Below are 20198 nucleotides of genomic sequence, written 5' to 3'. Positions count from 1 at the left end.
GAATATATTCAGAGACCTGAGTTATTTGCCTACGCAAATATAAAATCATAAAATAGGAAAAGGTTGGTTTGGGAACAATTCTTGAAATAATTCTTTTTCTGATTTGAAGAAATCAAACAATATTTCTAAAATTTCTTAAAAAATTTTCTTTAATTGCAAAGCATATAAAATATATTTTTCCTCTCCTTAATTTCCCCGCTCTTGTCCGCTGCTTTCAACAAGAAATAATTAGTATAATAAGAACAACAAACATGTAATAAATCCTTTATTTATTTATTTATTTGAAGAGAAAATTCTCCCATTTTCCTTTCGAACCTCATTTTTTAATTGCAACTCGTGGTGGTCGCCACAGGAATGTAGATAACAGTGAAACGGGCTTCATGATTCCAAGCAATCCACTCAACGGCAAATCCTCTCCGGCTTCTTAGATTTGCTTCACAGGTTGTAAAAGCTCGTGCTTTCTTCATGTCGGGATTGAAGAAGTAAAGCCATCCGTCGTCATCATCACCATCTCCTTCCCTCTATTTTTCTTCGCGTAGTTTATCATGTGGGTCTCGTGTGGGGAGGGTTTTGGTGAAGTGGATTCTTCCCATTGATGGGTTGGGTTTTCAGTACAGAGGTTGCAGTCATGTGGGTATGGTTTGAATTTCTGGTTTCTGTTCCGCAAATGCATGTGCCCATTGCGGTTGCTGTTTCTGATGGGAAAGAGTTCTTTTTTCCTTTGTCTTGGGGGAAAGTTGCTTCTAGTGGGTGGGTTTTGTAGTGCACTGGTTGCTTTCGTTTGGCTCTACTTCACCTTTTTGATTTCCTCTAACAGGTGAGAGTCTGTTTGGGTTGCTGCTGTTTTTATAACTGAGTTTCACCATTTCTAATATATCTGCCACAGAAGGTGGTCGTCACTGGGGCTCATGTTCTGATATTTTCTGGGCGTATTGAATCTCTGGCATTGTATTTAATTTTTTCTCATTGTATTTCGCCTGTTGCTTTTTATTTCACTGGCCAATAATTATTTCTGGGCTTGAGGATTTTGATTCTGCAAGTGCCTACCATCTTACAGTGTTGCTCTTGGGTTTGGGCACTCCTATTGTTGAAGTTATTGTACGTGTATTTTTTATTCTGAGAATTGAATCAAAGAGGAAAATTTGTTCTTTTGGACTTGAGTTAATTTAGTTATTGTGGAAGCTGTTTTGTTTTTGCAATTAATCATGGCTGAGAGGGCTGAGAGGGTTCTGTCCCTGAGTTAGGCATTGTCTTCAATTCTTTTATTCATGGAAGTTGCTTTATATTGGTATTTAATGCTGAGCATTGAAACGGAGGAAAATTTGCGCACTGGAGCCCGCATAGTCTTTTTTCTGCGGAAAAGAGAGTGAGAAATGGACTTATGGGTTTTTCTTGCGGCCACTGGTGCGGGAAATTTAGTTAAGTTTTGGCAGAATCTTTCAAATGATAAGGGCAGCTTCAAGGAGGCATTTTCTGGGGGTTCTGATGTTAAGGAACCTGGAGCAAATTCATCAATTCAGCATCTTTGTGACAAGAGCTGCCCCTTTGGCAGATTAGCATGGAGCAGAAGACTTCACGAAGATGCTTCTATGGTGGGCGACGTGGTGTTTGATGGGAGAGTGTCAGATGTATCTTGCACAAGCGGTGCTTCAGCAGCAGAAGCTGCTTCTACTAGTGGGCTAGATGGTGAAAAACTATTATATTTTGATAATTATGATGGTTACAATGCATGTTCAATATCAAGCTTGCCACTGGAGCTGTCAAGAAATGAAAGTCTTCAAGATAATAGGTTTGGAATCAGGCCAGGTGGTGATATTGAAGACCTTTCTAGCAATTTATTAACTAAATATTCCACAGAAGGAATTGGTTCTTTTTGGAGTTCTTCGAGGACCAGATACTCCCTTAGAAGTAGAAGGTCTCATATGCATTTTGTTAGACCTTTAAGCTCTATAGAAAGTTGCCTCTTGGCTCAACTATACAAGGAAAATACTGAAATAAAAGATTATGTGCTTAGTTTCCTTCCATCAAAGTCTGTACCACCTTTAAGGCCATTGTTTGTAACAGATGGAAGCCAAATAATAAATAGGGCAAATGGTGATTCTCTCAATGCACAGGTTGAAACTGATGAAAATAATGAACATAAGGAAACTTATGTTGAAGAAAACAAGAATATTTTTGGGGTTCCTCTGCTACAAAAAATTGTGTCTATGGTGTTTCCGAGGAAAACTGAACATATGACAGGAAAGGGACAACGTGGAAGGTTGAACACTTCCTGCAAAATAGTCGTCAATGGAAAACGCGGCCAACCACAAGGTAATAGTATTCTCATTTTCATGACACACGCATGCATCCGCTGATCCACAACTTATACACCAATACAATTTAGATGAAAAACATAGAAGCATGCCCTGTTTCTTTAATTGTGGTTTGAATTATTCTAGAATTGACTTCCATGGAGCTGTTTGCGCTGTAAATTGTTCCTACTTCCTAGGCCAAAACTACTGCATTTGTTACTTGTTAGAGATGTAGATGCCTTGATCAACCTGTATGATCAGAAGGATATTTTTAAGTCTTGTTTCTTGTGAAACTTTCTGATGCTAACATGATTCATACTTATTTGAAAAGAAATATACTATTGTAACTGATTTCATTTCCAAATTTTCATATAAACTTGTTATATCTTTATTCTTTAAAGAAGAGAAAAAAGATATGTTATGTTTGTGGGAAGCCAAAGGACATATTAAACTGTTACATATGGAAAGTGTACTTGTTTACGACCATCAAAATGAATTTTGAAAATGTTCACCTGCTCTATTTGCTTGCAAGGTCTAGTAGACAGAGTGTGAGTGAGAGAACTGTAGAATCTTTCAGCAATCATCTGAATCCATAACTAGCAAATTGTACTTGTTTCTTCTCTCTCTCTCTCTCTCTCTCTTTTCAAATATGTATTTAGTCCATTCTGATTGCAAACGGAAGGATCATTTATAAATTTTAATTTCTTTGTCATTTGTTTTCGCTGCTGCCTGAAAGTTCATCCATGAGACAATGTATTTAATAAAGAAAATGTTATTGACGACCGGTCAGAGAATTAGTGGGAAACTTTCCAAGTATTATCGAAAAATTGCCTCCTAATTTTGTCCTAGCATTATGATGCAGGACAAGTAGGTGAAAATCAGGGAACTTGATTTAAGGTAGGGCTCTGAAGAAATTGGGGAAGTGGTGAAATTATGCTAGAAAATTAGGGATTAAAATCTGGTTTGGAGGCTATTAACTGAAGGAGCAGGGATATCATGCTGACAATTCTTCATTATTTCTCCAGAGAAAATTAGTGCAAAGATTATGTGTATACATATTGTAGTTTAGCCATAACCATAATCAACCTGGGCTGTGAAAACTAAACTAACTTTGACCATACCCAATGAACTAGATAAAATAAAATAAACTCCAGAATAATGAAAATGAAGACCCAAAATAGTGAAAATACCCTAAAATAAGACCCATAGTGGAAAATATAATCCTAAAAATACCCTTTTGAACAGTTCTACTACCATGTTTGTGAATGGTGCTTGAGCTACAGTACTTTGGTACTGACAGTGTTCATCAGCAGTACTCGACTACAGTACTGTGAATAGTAATTGAGCACAGTATTCAATTTGACTCCTGAAACAATCCTCAGAGATTATCCCACCAAATCAAATCTTTTGGTTGATATATTTACCTTTTTTTTTTTTTGCTTTTTTCCCCTGATTGTGTCATTCTCCCCTGGTTAGATAAAATATGTCGCCTAGCTTATGATGTAAAGGCTGATGTTTATACCACTTAATTCTTAATAGGTAGTTGGAATGATGCCAAGGAGAATTTCTTGTCAACCATGTCATTGAACTTGATGGGGATTCCGAAGTCAATGGTGGGAATACAACTTTTAAGAAGCAAGTTAGCTTAAGCTTTGTTCATGAACAACAGCAACGAGCCGATTAACTTCAGTTTGATGAAATCTTTTAGTGAACAAAGTACCTTTGGCTGCCCCAGCTATTTCATCTTCTAGGACAATTAAAAATATGTGGTGCAGCAGTAGGCCTGTCAAAACAAAATCTTTGATTTCCTTTTCTCCAACAGTGTCCTTATCTTCAGTTGCTACACTAGATTGTTCAATTTCCCCATATTGAGCACTTCAAGGTTTTTCTTGGGAGAAATATTTTTACTTTGACTTTCCAACAAGTGGTTTGGAACCCTTGATGGTGCCTGTTACAGGTGATTCAGAAGGCATATACAATCCTCTAATTGATTTTCTTGCTGCCTAGGCTTTCCTGCACGTGTCCTATCCATTTGGGCTAACTTGCAGTTTTTGCAGTGTGGTAACCTATGCAAGCCTTTAAATTTGCTGGTTTGCCTCTTGTACTTCAATTTCAATCAATCCCATTGTAGCTTGTAAAACTGCTTCAGAGATGGCGGACTTCGCAACTTCTTGAAACATTTATTAGGCTGAGCATTGTCTGACTTTTCAAGTTGCTTGGGTGGTTGCTTTCTACCAGGATGGTCTGAATTTCCAGTTTGTTGTTTTTGTTGCTGAATTTGCTTTGCAGCTAGCTCTTCAGACTTTGAATACTTTCTGCTTGCTTGCTCATGAGTTCCTTCGCTATGTTGCCTCCTTTGCTTGTTCCTTGAGCTTCTTATTGTTTGTTTGCCTCCTTACTTTGTCTTTGCAACTTTGATGCTGAATGCAGCTACAAGAAGCAGGTTTTTGGACATAGTTGTCAGATCTCATGAACCTCAGTAATTTCTCCGTTATGACAGCCACTCAAATAGTATATTCCAATTAAACTATTTCTGCCCAATGCATTTCCTTCTGCATTTCATATCTGAGATCATTCCTAAATTGAACTATGGTCATTTTTTTCATCCTCAGTTACTCCATGTCTGATGGTTAATTCTTCAAAAGCTTGAGCATAATCAACAACTGTCAATTTACCTTGTTAAAAGTGATAGCTGCAGAGCTTGTCATGAAGTTTCTACGTTTCTCTATCCTGAAGCACTTTTTCTTGAAGGCACATCTTCAACTTCTCCCGACGTGCCAGTTTTGGAGCATGATATCTCCTAAATGTGAGAACATCATGGTGAACCTATCCTGATACCAAAGCAAGACAAGTAGGGGAAAATTAGTTAAAAATGGATTTAGAGTAGGGTTTGTGAAGGAATTGGGAAATAGGTGAAATAGATTAGAAAATTAGGGATTCAAATCTGGTTTTTGTGGCTGGTAATCAAGGGAGCATAGATAAGTTAGCATAAAACTATTAGCATCACATTTCTAGGAATCACTCCCAGGAGAAGAAAGTCTCTCACTTACTAAGGATTAGGGTCTTGCAGCTTCTGTAAGCAATTCTTCATTAATTCTTGAGGGAAAATCAGTGCAAAGATTATACATACGTATATCTCGTTGTAGCTAAAGCCTAACAATAATTTATACTTAGCCATCGAAACTTAACTAATCTGGAACATACAAAATGAACTGGATAAAATAAAATACAACTCCAGAATAACTGATAATAAAGGCCCAAAATTCCCTTTAACATAGGACCCATAGTGAAATAAAAATAACCCTAAAATATCCTTTCAACAGTAATGCTACAGTAACGATGAACAGTGCTTGCACTGCAGTGCTGTGTACTTTCATTAACACTTAAAAGTACTAAGCTACTGGCTACACTACTGTGAAGTAATTAACCCAATATTCAATTTAACTGCCAGACTAATCCTCCATTATCCGACTAAGTCAAATCTTCTGGTTTATGAATTTGCCCTTTAATGTTTCTTTTCCCTGACTGCAGCACTTTATCTTTAGTACAATTTACACCCTGTTCTGAAAGTTGGTGGAAACCTTCCTGCATATGCAAACATTTAATTCCTAGCTTTATATTTGGTAAGTAATTGATATCTTCTTAGAAAAATTCAGTGCAATTTATTCCACATAATTCAAGAAAAAATGTGTTTCCGTTTCTTGTTTCTTTTTAGCATGCATGGGGTTCTGATTGGAGTATTCTTGTTTCTACATACAATGCCATATTATTCTGTGCTAAAATATTTCATTTTGTGCCATATTACATTTTTTATTCTTGTAATATAACAAGTTGAGAATGGAATGAAAATTGTATAGAAATATTATAATTTATAAATTGGTTTCATGCTCAATATGTGTTATTCCATCCAATATAGAATAGGATAGGGAAAAAGATTCCCATACTTGGAATGGTCATTCCTCGTCTGTTTCATAATGGCCTCTAATAATTTTTTTTGCATGGTCATATGCTTTATAATGACAAAACAATTTATTATTACTTCTATATGCTATGACCATTCCGTTCCATATCTATTCCATTTTCACAATCCAAGCAAAACTGTAGTGATAAGATTTCCTTGTACATATGTTGAGATAGGAAGTGATACAATAAAAGTAATTGTAACTTTATATCAAGATCTCTCTTTGATGTTCAATGTCCCGTGGCCAATATATTTATTTATCACATTAATTTTTACGAGGTACATTGATTTATTGCATGAATGGTTTCTTTTTAATGGTGACAGTTTTCATTCTCTAACATTTTCACACTCATCAGTGTCAACTGATGGAGGGCTTCTATTCTGTCTCGGGATTTCTGTTGGCATTATATCTTCTTTCGTTGCAAATGAAAGGGAAATAGAAAAATTGAGACAGTTGCTGAATCAAACCGAGAACTTGGTTCAAGATCTTCAAGAGGAACTCGAAATGAAAGATGCAATAACTGTGAAGGAGCTAGTTAATGGAGATTGTGACTCACATTATAGATGTGACCGTTCCTTTCACAACATTGAGCCAAATATATTATCCCCTGCACAGGATTTGGATAAATTAGCAAGATATGATGGTAAAGAGTTGTCTGAAAAAATGGTAGAGAAGGATTCAGAACATATTAAAACAATTGAGGCAGAGCTGGAAGCGGAGTTGGAAAGGCTGGAACTAAGCATGAATGCATCTGCTTTGGAGAGAGGATTTCCAAATCTTGTTGAGGTAATGTTTAATCTTCTAAGCATCCATGCTGTATATTTTATTTTTTCCCCTTATTGTAACGGGTACAATGAGTTAGTGAGCCCCATTATGGACTAGCAACTATAAATTAATAATAAATGAACCAAATCATATACATATATTATCTATTATGGTAGAAGAATCATTAAGAAATCGCGTAACCTTTAAATCATTATATTGGGATATAACATTTTACTTTTGCAATTTATTGGTAATTTAACCCAAACATTAATGAATATAATTCAGGTTACGGTATCTTGACCCAATTATTCTTTTTGTGTGTGTGTGTGTTCATGCACACGGGCAAGTGCATGTATACATTGAGGGCCAACTATATATATCAGGCATTAGCACTCCCCATGTGTCACACATGCAGCCTGATTTGCTTGTGGGGAGAAAGAAAAGATGAATAACGCTCATTACAAGGAATATGATAGTTTTAAACAAACATGCAATGTATGTGGGCAGCAAGAACTGCACCTAGGACCTCTTGGTAACAATGGATTTGATACCATGATAGATTAGCATTGGGCTAAAAGCTTAAGCTGTTGGGTTGTGGCGAAAAATGTTTATTGGGCCTTAACTGTGCACTAGGGATGTTAAAAGGGTGGGTATGGGTCGAAATGGGTTGGGTCAATCATAACCCATTAACCTGGTTATGAACCATTTATCTAAAATAAGTTGATTCATTTGTGAGCCAAACAATTTAAATAGGGACAACCCACTTAACCCCTTTAAATTTAAGAATGATTTTTCTCCTTTATCCTCAAACCTTTTATTAAAAATCAAAATTAATTTTTTTTTTGGCTAATAAATCTGGAAACGATGAGCACAAAAGTATCTAACCCAAATTATAGGTGGTGTAGCTGGTTGATGCTATGAAAGATTAAAATTTCAATTTCTTTTCTTTTCCTTTAATTTATTAGAAACTGTTAGAAATACCGCTTTACCTAAAAGCTTAAGCTGTTAGGTTTGTTAGATTACCACTTTACCTAAAAGCTTAAGCTGTTAAGTTGTGGGCGAACCATGTATATCAAGCTTTAACACTCCCCCGCATGTGCAGCCTGACAGCACGTGGAGAGATAAACAAATGATAAATAACACCATAGAATAAAGGTGGGTGATAAGACTAGAACCCAGGACCTCATGGTAACCAGCTCTGATACCGTGTTAGATTACCACTTTACCTAAAAGTTTAAGCTGTTAGGTTGTGGGCCAACAATGTATATCAAGTTTTAACAAGGTTGTGGGCCAACAATGTATATCAAGCCTTAACATTACCCCGCATGTGTAGCCTGATCGTACATGAAGAGATAACACAGTGAATAACACCCATATTCTTAACAAGATAATTTTTTAACGAACTTACATTAAATGTGGGCAACAAGACTTGAACCTAGGACTTCCCGGTAACCAGCTTTGGTACCATGTTAGATTACCACTTGACCTTAAAAGTTTAAGCTGTTAGGTTGTGCTCAACAATGTATATCAAGCCTTAACAGAAACCAAACAAAAAAGGAATATTGCATACAAAATGAAAAAATGCAGTTCAAAAGACAAAAGAGAAAAAAAAGAAGAAAAAAAGCACACTTTTGATAAAAATCAATTAATTAGATCTGAGAGCTGATGAAAAATATCAGTATTACGCCACAAACAAAAATTAATTTACACAACAATAAATACAAAACTTAACAAATTATCAATTAATGTGAATGATCTTCAAGAATCAAATCAAAGAAATACATCTTTCGAATGAGTCTAAGATCAATGATTGGCAGCAGAACAATAGTTTTTTGAATGCTAATCAGACAATGATACTAACGAAATGCATAAAAGAAATTGCAGTGCGAAGTATTGTGGAACTACTTAAATTAGAGAGCAAAATTGACATTTCCACCATCGGTTTGATGCTAGAGAAGAGTGGGACAGAAGAAGAATGCATAATGAGCTTCTATGGGTCGCCTTGTTTGTCTCACTGACTCTGCTTGCCTCATTGCCAGTGCAGCCAACAACATATTGCAATTCAAAGGGATTGAAGTGATGAACAATAGATCAATGATTGAAACCAAATAAGACGACCAATGATGAAGCTCCTAGTGATCAGATCCAAGTAGATATACACATTGTAAATCATTGCTTCAATGAGCGAAGATCCCTCTCTGTTTAAACCATCATAGCAGATCTGATGAAGAGCATTTTATATTCAATTGTTTGTAGTGGTTGAAGGCAATCATTAACACCCTTGATTAGAGCGATTGAAGCCCACAAATGGAACGAATACAGATTACTTCATCTTGTCCTTCGTCATCTGCAGCAACCATTAGTACTCTGGAAACACCTCCCTTCCTTTATACTCCTTGAACACCTATGGTGTTCTCTGCACCTTCTTCTCCACTATTTTTTTCATCATTACAAGAGAGTTGACTTCTTACTCTCAAATTTTCTTGGATTTTTTAGAATGTGAAATTACTTTGCAAAGTAGAAATAAAATTTTGAATTGGAAACTTCAAAGTTCTAGGGCTTGTGAAGAAAGAGGAACTAGGTTGAACAAGGAAGATAAGGATGTTTGGAAGGAGGAGGGTTAGCGTTAAATAGGTTGACGGGTTAGGAGGTTTGACCCATTTCCACCCATTTATTTTGGGTCATAAATGGGTCCAATTATGGCCCATATAGTTATTTGAGTCTACCTTAACCCATTTATTTATTGTGGGTATGGATGAGTTAATGGATATGGTTATTATTGCCACCTCTACTGAGCACACACACACACACACACACACACATATATATATATATATGCCATAACCACATACTGAACTACCCCAGTCAACCAACAATAAGTGCCCTTAGGCAGCTAGACTCCAAAAACGGCAACAATATCCCAAGGCACCATAGTGCCCACAGAGGGATTCAAACCCCAATCTTCTCAAAGGAGAGTAGGGAGGTGAACATTGGGCCAAAGGTAAGTTTCTTTATAACTCTTTATTTAAGTTTGCAATATGAGAAATACAATGCAATATATAGTAGTATGAAATAGACTCAATTAATGTTTTAATATAGTTTTTAACAAAACAATTCCATTAAAAATTTATGAAGTACAAGATATGGAGGATAATCATCCTGCACAAAGAGCAAAAATAATTACAACAGTGCTGCCTTCTAATCCCTTTGAAGATTGGACAGTGACAACTCCACAGAACCCCAAAGGAGTGTTGCGCAAAAAAAGCCCCAAAAAAAGAAAGAGAATTTCTCCCACAGCAGAATGAAATAATTCTTCTGATTGGCCACCTAATCCTTGCCGTAACAAGAAAACAAAGTGCTCCAAATATACATTTCCACCCTGTAATGAAATAAAAATGAGCGTTAGTTTCGTTTGCCTCGTGACACAGCACACAAATATCTGGCTCGAGAGCCTCATTGGATCTCCTTATCTGTAGTGAGTCATTTGTATTAATCCTGTTGAGAACAAGAGTCCTGATGAAAGCCTGAACCCTGAAAGGAACATTTTCTTGCCTAAAAGCTTCATTCAAATGAAAAGGGCTAGTATTTGATGATTTTATAAGATGAGTATAGAAGGACTTTGAAGAGAAAGACCTCAAGTACTCCCCCAATCCAAAGCCTGGCAGTGGTAGTCCCCCTCAAAGTAGGAATAGGAGAATCTAGCATGCCCAAGAATAAAGTAAGCTCATCAAACTCTCTTTTATTGAGACTCCTGAAGAAATTGAAATGTCATGAAAGAGTACCACCACTCTGAAATGAAAAAATATATTAAATAAGTGCATTATGACAGTTGATAGTGTCAAACAACTGCGGTGCCAACATCTTCAATGAAGCCTCTCCCACCCAAATATCCTCTCAGAAATGAATTCTATAACCAATGGTCACTTTAAAAGGAGTAGGAGAAATTGTGGTTTAATATAACAGACATAAGCACTCAACATAATATTAATTAATTAGATTATATAATAAAGTACAAAGAGATGAAATACAAAGAGCCATGAAGCTAGTCATATGTTCTAACAAAGCCAGTAAAAGCTACTAACGAAGTGGTGTATGGACAGACTTCCTTATATACAATTTGGAAAGTAAAAAAGGTTGGGAGTGCTTTGATGGTCTAGAAACATGTTTTTCTGTACAGGACAGCAACTTGCTGCCACGTATCATTTCATGGTATCATTTATATTGTATTGTGCATTACCGATTAAGCAACGACAGGATTTTAGATCGTAATATTAACATATATAATTTTACTTCTGCTTTGCTTGTATGTGTGTATATATATATTTTAAAATTTAAATATAGTAGACATAGGTTGCAAAATATAATATAACATAATTTAATATGGTACAAATGTATTATGTAACCACCCTTTTTGGTTTGTTAATTTCGTTTATGACAACAATGCCACCTTGGTTCACCTTGTTGACTTGGAGATAAAGGTCTGGTGTAGGGACGTTCAGACAATGGAAAAACCACTTTACAACACTATTGTTTCATACTTCTCTTTGTGTTCATGGTCACATTATAGTTAATTTATTTGTGTGTTTAATAAAGAGGGATATGTTGAGAGCTGCAGTAGTAGAATATTTCTGTTTATCATGTTCTTGTGATGGGAAATGAAATATGTGGTTTCAAATTGTTGGACAGCAAAAAGTCACATGTAAATAATTGAAACACTTAAGGGCAAAATTGGAAACCAAAATTAGCCCTGCAGGATAAATCAGTGATCTACATAACATAAGAATTAACTCTCTACCTGTGAAAACTAAATTGCATACAAACACACTGGCAAATTTCATATCTTTAGGAAAATGCAGTTATGTAAATGGACTCAAAATTAAAATATTGGACGTATTTATAATATATTGTAAATTATTGTTTTTATATCACAATAGATGTCCTTTTTTAAAGGAAGATACCAAATATACAAATTTTATCCATTAAATAGGAATTAGGACTGTTGTAGAAAATAGATTCGAGAAAATAAAAGGAAGAAAGTAATGAATTAAAGGATATTTATGTAATTGCACACAGACAAGTGTGAAAGCTGTGTACTCTATTGAGTGCATTTAGGACACTAAGATTTAGTTTGTATGCAACCATGCCTCTGCCCATGAATAAATTTCTTCAATCAGTTAAATATCTTTAGATAGTGTTTGGGAGCACGGATTTCGGGGCATGAATTTGGATTTGTATGGTTTTGGAAGAAACTCAATCTAATTTTGTACTATGTTTTATCCAAATCCAAGGTTAGAACTCCATGCTCCCAAATGAAGGGTTAGAAATGAATGGATCAGTTTGGATTAAACATGTAAAAAAAGGTTTGAACTTATCATATGAAAATGAACATCGGAACTATTATCTAAACTCGTGATTTGTAGTAGAATGAAATAATATAGTACAACAACAACAAACCAAGCTTTAAGTCCCACTAGGTGGATTGGCTACATGAATCTTTTTCTGCCAATTTACATGATCGTGAGCAATTTCCTCTAACAATTTAAGGCTATTAAATCCTTTTTCATTATCTTATTCTACGTTATTTTAGGTCTACCCCTACCCTTTCTCCTACAACTAAGGGTAACTAGCTCACTCCTCATTGGTGAACTATTTGGCTTATGTTGCAAATGTCTAAACTAGTTGAGTTGCCCCTCCTTTATCTTATCTTGGTGCTATGCTCCTTAGTTTATCTTTTAATGTTATACCACTCATCCACTTTAGCATTCTTATTTTAGAAACTTTTACTTTTTGAATATACTGTTTCTTAGTTGCCCAATATTTTGATCCATATAACACAACTAATCTTATAGCTGTATTCTACAACTTTCCTGTATTCTATTATCACGCAATACGCTCAAAGCATTTTTGTCATTATACCCACCCTAATTTAATGCTATTTATAACATCTTCTTTGATTTCTTCTTCGGTTTGCATAATAGATACAAGGTATCTAAATGTAATGGCTCTTCTAATTTCTTGACTATCAAATTTAATCATTTCTCTAATATTCCTCTTACCATGACTTGATATATTTCATTTATTCTGTCTTATTTTCTACTTATCCTAAATCCTCTAGATTCTAAAGCTTCTCTCCATAATTCTAGTTTGGATTTTACTCGAACCTTAGTTTCATCAATCAAGACTATCATTTGCAAAGAGCATACCATGAAACCTCATTTTGGACACTCTTAGCTAGTTCATCCATCATTAATACAAAATGATAAGGGTTTGAAGTAGGTCCTTGATGTATGCTTATTGCGATTGGAAATTCCCTAAACTCTCCACCTATAGTCCTAACTCTAGTTATTGCTCTATCATACATATGTTTAATGACATACTACATCAATGTATACCTACTATATACTCTCCTTCACCTCCCCCCTCCCCCACTATTTTTTTTTTTCTAAAACCCACAATAGAATTGTGCCTTATCATAGGCTTTCTCTAAATCAAGAAAAACCATATGTAGATCTCCCTTCTTTTCCCTAAAATTTTTTATTAATCTTCTTAAAAGATATATTGTGTCCGTAATCAATCTCCCAAGCATAAAACCAAATTGATTTTCAAAGACTCATTTCTAATCTTAATTTTGTTCAAGTACCCTTTTCCACAGTTTCATTGTATAACTTATGTTTATTCCATGATAGTTATTACAATTTTGAATATCTCCTTCATTCTTGTAGTTGTATATAGATATTAAAGTGTTTTTCCTCCATTCATCTGACATTTTATTAACTTTTATAATTTTTTTAAATAAATTAGTTAACCATTTAATTTCATCATCGCTTGGGCATTTCTAAGCTTCAATTGGGATTTCATCTAGTCTTATAAAATTTCCATTTTTCATTTTTTTTAATGTAAACTTAACTTCATCAACTCTAATTTTGCGAATAAATCTCAAATTTTTAGCTTTTCCATCATTGGTCAATTATAAGTTCAAGCTTTCTTCTTGGTTTTCAATAAATAGCTTATTAAAGTAACTTCGTCATCTTTCTTTTATGTCTTTGTCTTTAACCAATCAACTATCATCCTCATTTTTTATACATCTTACATTTCTTAAGTCCTTGCGCATTCTTTCTCTAGCTCTAGCAGTTTAAACATTCCTCTTTCCCCTTCTTCTGTTTCTAATCTAGCATATAGATTATTATATGCTCTATCCTATGTTTAGCTTCACTAAGGTCATTTTTGCATGTTTTATTGTCTCTTTATACTTTTCAAAGTTTTCCATATTTCTATATTTTTGTCATGTTTTATACCAATTTATTTTTGTCTTTATAACTTTTTGGACATCTTAATCCCACTAACAACTTTCTTTACTAGCTGAGAATCTTCCTCTGGATTGACCTAAATTCTCTTTTGCTATCTTTTTATAAAGCTACTTATCCTACCCCAAAGAATGTATGCATCTACACTATCCCCTATTGTCCAATCATCCTCTTTGATCGTTTTATCGTTTTATCTTTAGGTTCCACCACCTAGTTCTATTCCATTTTTCAATGCATATATCTAACACCATAACTCTATGTTGTGTAGTTCAACTTTCACCTAAGATAAACTTTACAATTCGTACATGATAAATGATCTACCTTCCTAATTAAGAAAAAAATTATTTATTTATTTATTTTTATTTTGTCCATTCTTGTTCTTCTCTTTTCTTAGAACATGTATTCTTTGAAACAACATCATATGAAATGGTGAATTCTAAAATTATATCACCAGACTCATTTTTTTCTCCATGTTCATGTCCATGTATCTTCTCACATCCTTTGTTATCTTTTCCAATGTCTCCATTGAAATCAGCTCCTGAAATATATTCTTAATCCCCAATATCCCTTGTATATATTATCCATAGCTTCCCAAAATTGTATTTTGAGATTTTCTGCTAAACTTAAATAGGGGCATAAACATTAATGTCATCTATTATCTCTTGACGTAAGACCATCGACTTTTATGATCCTCTTACTCGTTTAACATCTACAACACTATCTTGTAGGTCTTTGTCTACAATGATTCCTATGCCATTCTTATGTTCTTTTCAAGTGTATCAAAGTTTAAATCTTGATTTTTCAATTTCTCTAGCTTTCTCTCCTACCCTCCTTGTTTCTCGAAGGCAAATTATGTTATTCTTTTAATTATATCAACTATCTTCATAATTTTACCTACAAGTGTGCTTATATTTTATGTTGCTAATCTAACTCTAGTCTCCTGAACTAACTTCTTTAATTGCCCACATCTGGAATATTGTGGGAACCATAGCATATTTGACATCATACTTGGGTGCTGATGCTGCGTGCCATTTTGAGGTGATAACCGAGTGCACTATCGCTTGTTTCTCATGACACCCAAGTGGTATAAGTTAATGTGTCGCCATAGGGGATGCCCCAACACATAATTGGTAAGGATTCATTTCGTAGAGATTTGACAAGTTTTACGCTGACAACAGTCAACTACCTAACACAACTCTCCTCCTTTACCTGGGCTTGGTACTGGCTGTATGTGAAAAGATTTAGGACATTGAGTGCATCATAGGTAGAGTTAGAATGAAATGGTATAGTAGAATATTATAGTAAACACTATATGTTATTATTTAGTGTATATCATATTATGTTCTATTATTCTATACTATATAGTATTGCATTTTAATAATTTAGAATAAGATATGATAAAGGAGGACAAGAAGTAGAGAGAAAGAAGAAAGAACTAAAAGGATGAACTAAAAACAAGATAGTAAATCATTCAAAATAACAAAGTTTTCTGAGCAAGTGTGCCATATTTTCTCTTTTTGGACTTTGTGGCTTGAGAGGAACACTACGATCTTTAATGGCAAATCAACACCTTCACATTTATTTTGGGATAGAGTTGTTTTTCTTGCCTCTTTTTGCGCACATTCTGTAGATTTTTCAAGGGAATTTTATTGATTGTCCTCTGGAAGTATTGGAGGGGTAATTGCTTGCCTAGTGGTTTTTAGAGGATTTCTTATTTTCTGATATTTGTGAATTTCTTTTTGGTTTTGTTAAAAGGAAAAGGAAAAGCTCCAACCCTGAAGACCAACGCAAAGCCAAGATTACCTCTTTCTCATAGCATGTTGAAAGGGAGGAAATTGCTCTGAAGGTCCTAGTGTTTCTTTCCAGTTAAATGCACCAGAAAATATTTAAAAAAAAAAATGCGCAAGCCTACAAATTCATGCACTCATTCCCTTGGCCAAAGCCCCAATTTTTCAAAAGAAACAATTTTTCTACAAAGTTTGGAGAGGCCCAACCTGCCCTATAATGCTAAGAATTCCACAAAGTACCAACAAGAGGGTGATTCAAAAAGAATGAAAGAAAAAAATACCAGGTGATAAAGTTATATGGACCTTAGCTACACATGGTTATTACTTTTTATCCTGTTGAGAACCAAGCCTCAAGAAAAAGTCTCAACTTTGAAAGGAACATTAGTCTTATAGACAAACTTCTCTAAATATGAAAAATGAACAATTGAAGTTAGGACGTGATGCTTATAAAAGGATTTACAAATGAAATTGCCAGACCTATCAGGACACCAAAGCCTCCTATTGGGGGAATAAGAAATCTCAGTGAACCTAGAATAGTACTCATAGAGCTAAACTCAATCACCTCCCTACGATTAAGATGAAGAAAGAACTGAAGACCCCAAGAAATAGATGATTAATCCCAGACATGAAAGTTAGATATTGGAACATCTTGAGTGGAGAGGTGGTAATGCAAGTATAAACATTGGGACGAGGAACTTCCTTTCGCCACAAGTCCTAAAATATGTTTTTAGAACCACCCCCAAAACTACAATGGGCAAAAAATGAAGGATAAATCTGAGATGAATTCAAGGGATTGGTTTGGGCAGTATTCTTCCCTCATATCATAGAAAAGACCATGGCATTCCTTTCCAAAGGGACTTGATTTCCAAATAAAAATGCTGCAATCACCCCTAAAGAAACATATTTAGGCACTGGACTCCCTATTGACAAAACTATCTCGAGACCTAGGCCTCCTCACCACTTTCCATTAAACTAAATGTGAATCATTTCTTTATATGGTACACCTATAACTATTCATTTCTCTGAGTAACATACTCTCTCAGGTGGTTTAATGCTATTGAATACCATATTCCTTATTTACAAATTAATGTGTCACAATCTATTTCAATCCTATTGATTGAGTTTGTCAATAAATGTCTCTTTCACAATCTTTCTGCTCTTATGATTGGCAAGGTCTGTTCTTCTAGAATGGTGAAAGGTGGCAAGCATTCTGACAATGTGAAAGACATGGCTTTAGTTGTATGTTGGAACTCAAAATCTTATGAAAGATCATGATTATTTACATTCATAATTTTATGAATTTGTGAAGAATGCCTAAATTCACACCCAATATAACCTTAAATCACATGCAACTCCAATCACCTTGCACAATTCGATTACTCAATAAGTTCTCATGTATACTTTAATTGTTGCAAATGTCATTTCTACTTAAATGTAATATTCTTCTTTTGTAGGTAAAAATTAGAAGTTCAATGTTATATATGCTAAATCGTCAAAGTTAGGGTTTGCTTTGTGCTTATGAGGGAAAGTGTTGTATGGTTAGTTGTTTAACCAGCACATGCCTGAAAATTTATGTAAACAGAAAATGGACAAACGATGCAAGATATGAACACTTGATCTGTTTCCCAACAGAACACACCCCACCCTCCGCTAGCGCCCCCCCCGGGGGGGGGGGGGGTGGGGAGAGGCTGAGTTTTTTATTTTTCTTATCAAACTTCTGCATAATATGTATTTCTTAGAAATAAATGTGTCTTAAAGAAACAAGATCAAAGGATTTTTCTTTTATGGGAGGGGGGAGGGAGAGAGAGCAGAAGGTTATCAGGTGCTAAATTTAGTTCAAAATTTTCAGACAAAATAGCAGATATTCTTTCAAAAGTATAAATGGAAATGTATTGAGTTCTTACGTCTTAACTACTTTCCTCGAAGTCAATATGTTAGGCAAGGCACTCCTTGTTGCTGACTTGCCACAACAATGAATGCATCACATGCATGTGAATAGAACTATTGTTGCCTGTCATATTTTCAAAGCTGTTGAGAATGTTTATTGCTTCATTAGGATTCTAGGGCTTCTAAAAGCTTATGTTAAATCATGGCACCACTATTAAAAGTTGAAATAGAAAAATTCCATTGAAGTCTTTCTTTTGAATTTTGCTTCAAGACATCATTTGTATCTCACCTCCTCTAATACTTGGATAGTCTTCTTTTTCTTGAATGTTCCTTTCTGTTTCTTAGCAGTGCAGTGGCTTCCCTAATCATCACTGATAATGATAAGGGTAACTGTTCAGAGCGGCCTATCAATTGCCAGCATATTGCCCCACAGCTTAATGGGCATATGCTTTTAGACTATGAAGGCATTAGGTGGTTGTGATTGATGTTCATGTTCCCCTATCGAACGGGTGATTCAACAATTGTTGCTTGTAGCCAGAGTTGGTAGTTTGATGCGTGTTGTTTTTCGTTGAAATCGTTAGCATGCTATGAATCCCGGCTTCTTGGTTTTTCTTAGAAAGGAATTCATTCACCTTGCTTTGCACATTTAGTCATCTTTTAGACAGGCCATGGGAAGAACTCTTTGCTGTTCTTTTTCTGTGGGTGGAATGCATTCTTTATACATACAAAGTTGGCCTTGCTGAATTGTTTGGTGTAATGGTGTTGATGGATCTTAATATCCTTGCAGCTTGACCCAGACCTTGTAGCAGATGTTGTTGAAGGGGAATTGAGAGCAGACATGTTTACTGGGGGATTTGATGGCCAATCTGATCCAGATAGAGATACAACTGGCACCTCTACAACTCACACTGCAAACTATGCTGTTTCGCCTCGAGAACTGAGCTTGCGTTTACATGAAGTCATTCAATCAAGACTCGAAGAACGCATCAGGGAGCTGGAGACGGCACTTCAAAACAGCCAGAGGAATGTACATGTCTCGGAACTAAAGCACACAGATTCTTGGAGAGAGTCCTCAGACAGTGAATGGGGATCTTCCCCTACCCATGGAAGTCCAATTGCCACAGAAGAATTCAACCCCATGGCTCAACCCCTTGTTATAAATTTATCAGGAGAAGCATTGGATGCATTCCATGAGGCTCGCAAAGAGTTGGTGAAAATTAAGGAATCAGAAGAAGAGAGCATACCATTTGGAGTCTATGAAGATTCCCATCAAAGCTCTTTCTGGGGTGAAGACGGTGAGGATAATGATTCGATGATGCTGCATTGTACAATCAATGAGGAGATTTCTCATGAGATAAGCACATTGGAGTGGGGATCCAATGATGTTGATGTAACTAGTGATGAAAATGATGAGGATGACAAGATGGAGAAGCTATTGATCCAGCAAATTGTGGAGAAAACAAGAAAAGGTTCTCCGGCAGTTTTGAATGCTCAAAAGGCTTTGTTTTCGGTGGATGTAAACGAGTGATGAAATGAATGACACCAAGAAATTTTCACTGTATAGAATGTGGGGAAAAGGAGTGATATTCTCATTGACAGCAAAGATAATTACATTGTTCCACCAAAATTACTTTCATTTTTTAGCATAAAAATTTTCATGTCTTGATGAGTAAAAGTTTGACTAAATACATATAATAGCTAGCATGCTGGGTTGATTACTGTCCTGTTTGATATTCAGAAGGCATGCCAAGATGTTGCTTGGCGGTCATACGGCCGTCAAGAGAAAAATATTGGGTACTAGTCAAGTACCGTACCATCGTCGTGATTGATACCACTCTTCGAATGACCATTATCATCGAGGGTATTTGCCAATATTGGGTACTAGTCAAGCAACCACAACATTTTCGTGATTCCACCATTCATCCATTGACCATTATTATTGTGTGCAATTGTTCACTTCAATTTGAGAAATATTGAGTGTCGCCACCTTATTGCTATTGGTTTGATGGTCCAACCAAGATGATGACATAATATTTAGTTGGTATCAAATATTTTATTGAGTTGCAACCTGTAACTAAACCTTAGTGAAAGCCATCCATTCTGTAAGCCCAAAATAATGATCCAAGTATATGATGAATGCCATTCATAATTGATTTTGAAGGAAGCAATGAGAGAGATTTTATGGTGTTTTATATTATA

The 20198-nt window shown here is 35.4% G+C and overlaps 1 protein-coding gene across 1 annotated transcript; it reads left to right on the top strand.

The window, feature by feature from the left end:
- LOC131145517 (uncharacterized) lies at positions 1 to 19674 on the top strand. The gene is made up of 3 exons (XM_058094654.1): positions 1 to 2313; positions 6612 to 7042; positions 18787 to 19674. Exons 1-3 carry the CDS (start codon positions 1374 to 1376, stop codon positions 19525 to 19527), a joined length of 2112 nt encoding a protein of 703 aa, XP_057950637.1. The 5' UTR covers positions 1 to 1373; the 3' UTR covers positions 19528 to 19674.
- The last annotated feature ends 524 nt before the right edge of the window (positions 19675 to 20198 follow it).

The sequence above is a fragment of the Malania oleifera genome, chromosome 13 (genome assembly GCF_029873635.1).
Source record: "Malania oleifera isolate guangnan ecotype guangnan chromosome 13, ASM2987363v1, whole genome shotgun sequence".
NCBI lineage: Eukaryota > Viridiplantae > Streptophyta > Magnoliopsida > Santalales > Ximeniaceae > Malania > Malania oleifera.
This window is presented reverse-complemented; position numbering and strand designations above follow the sequence as displayed.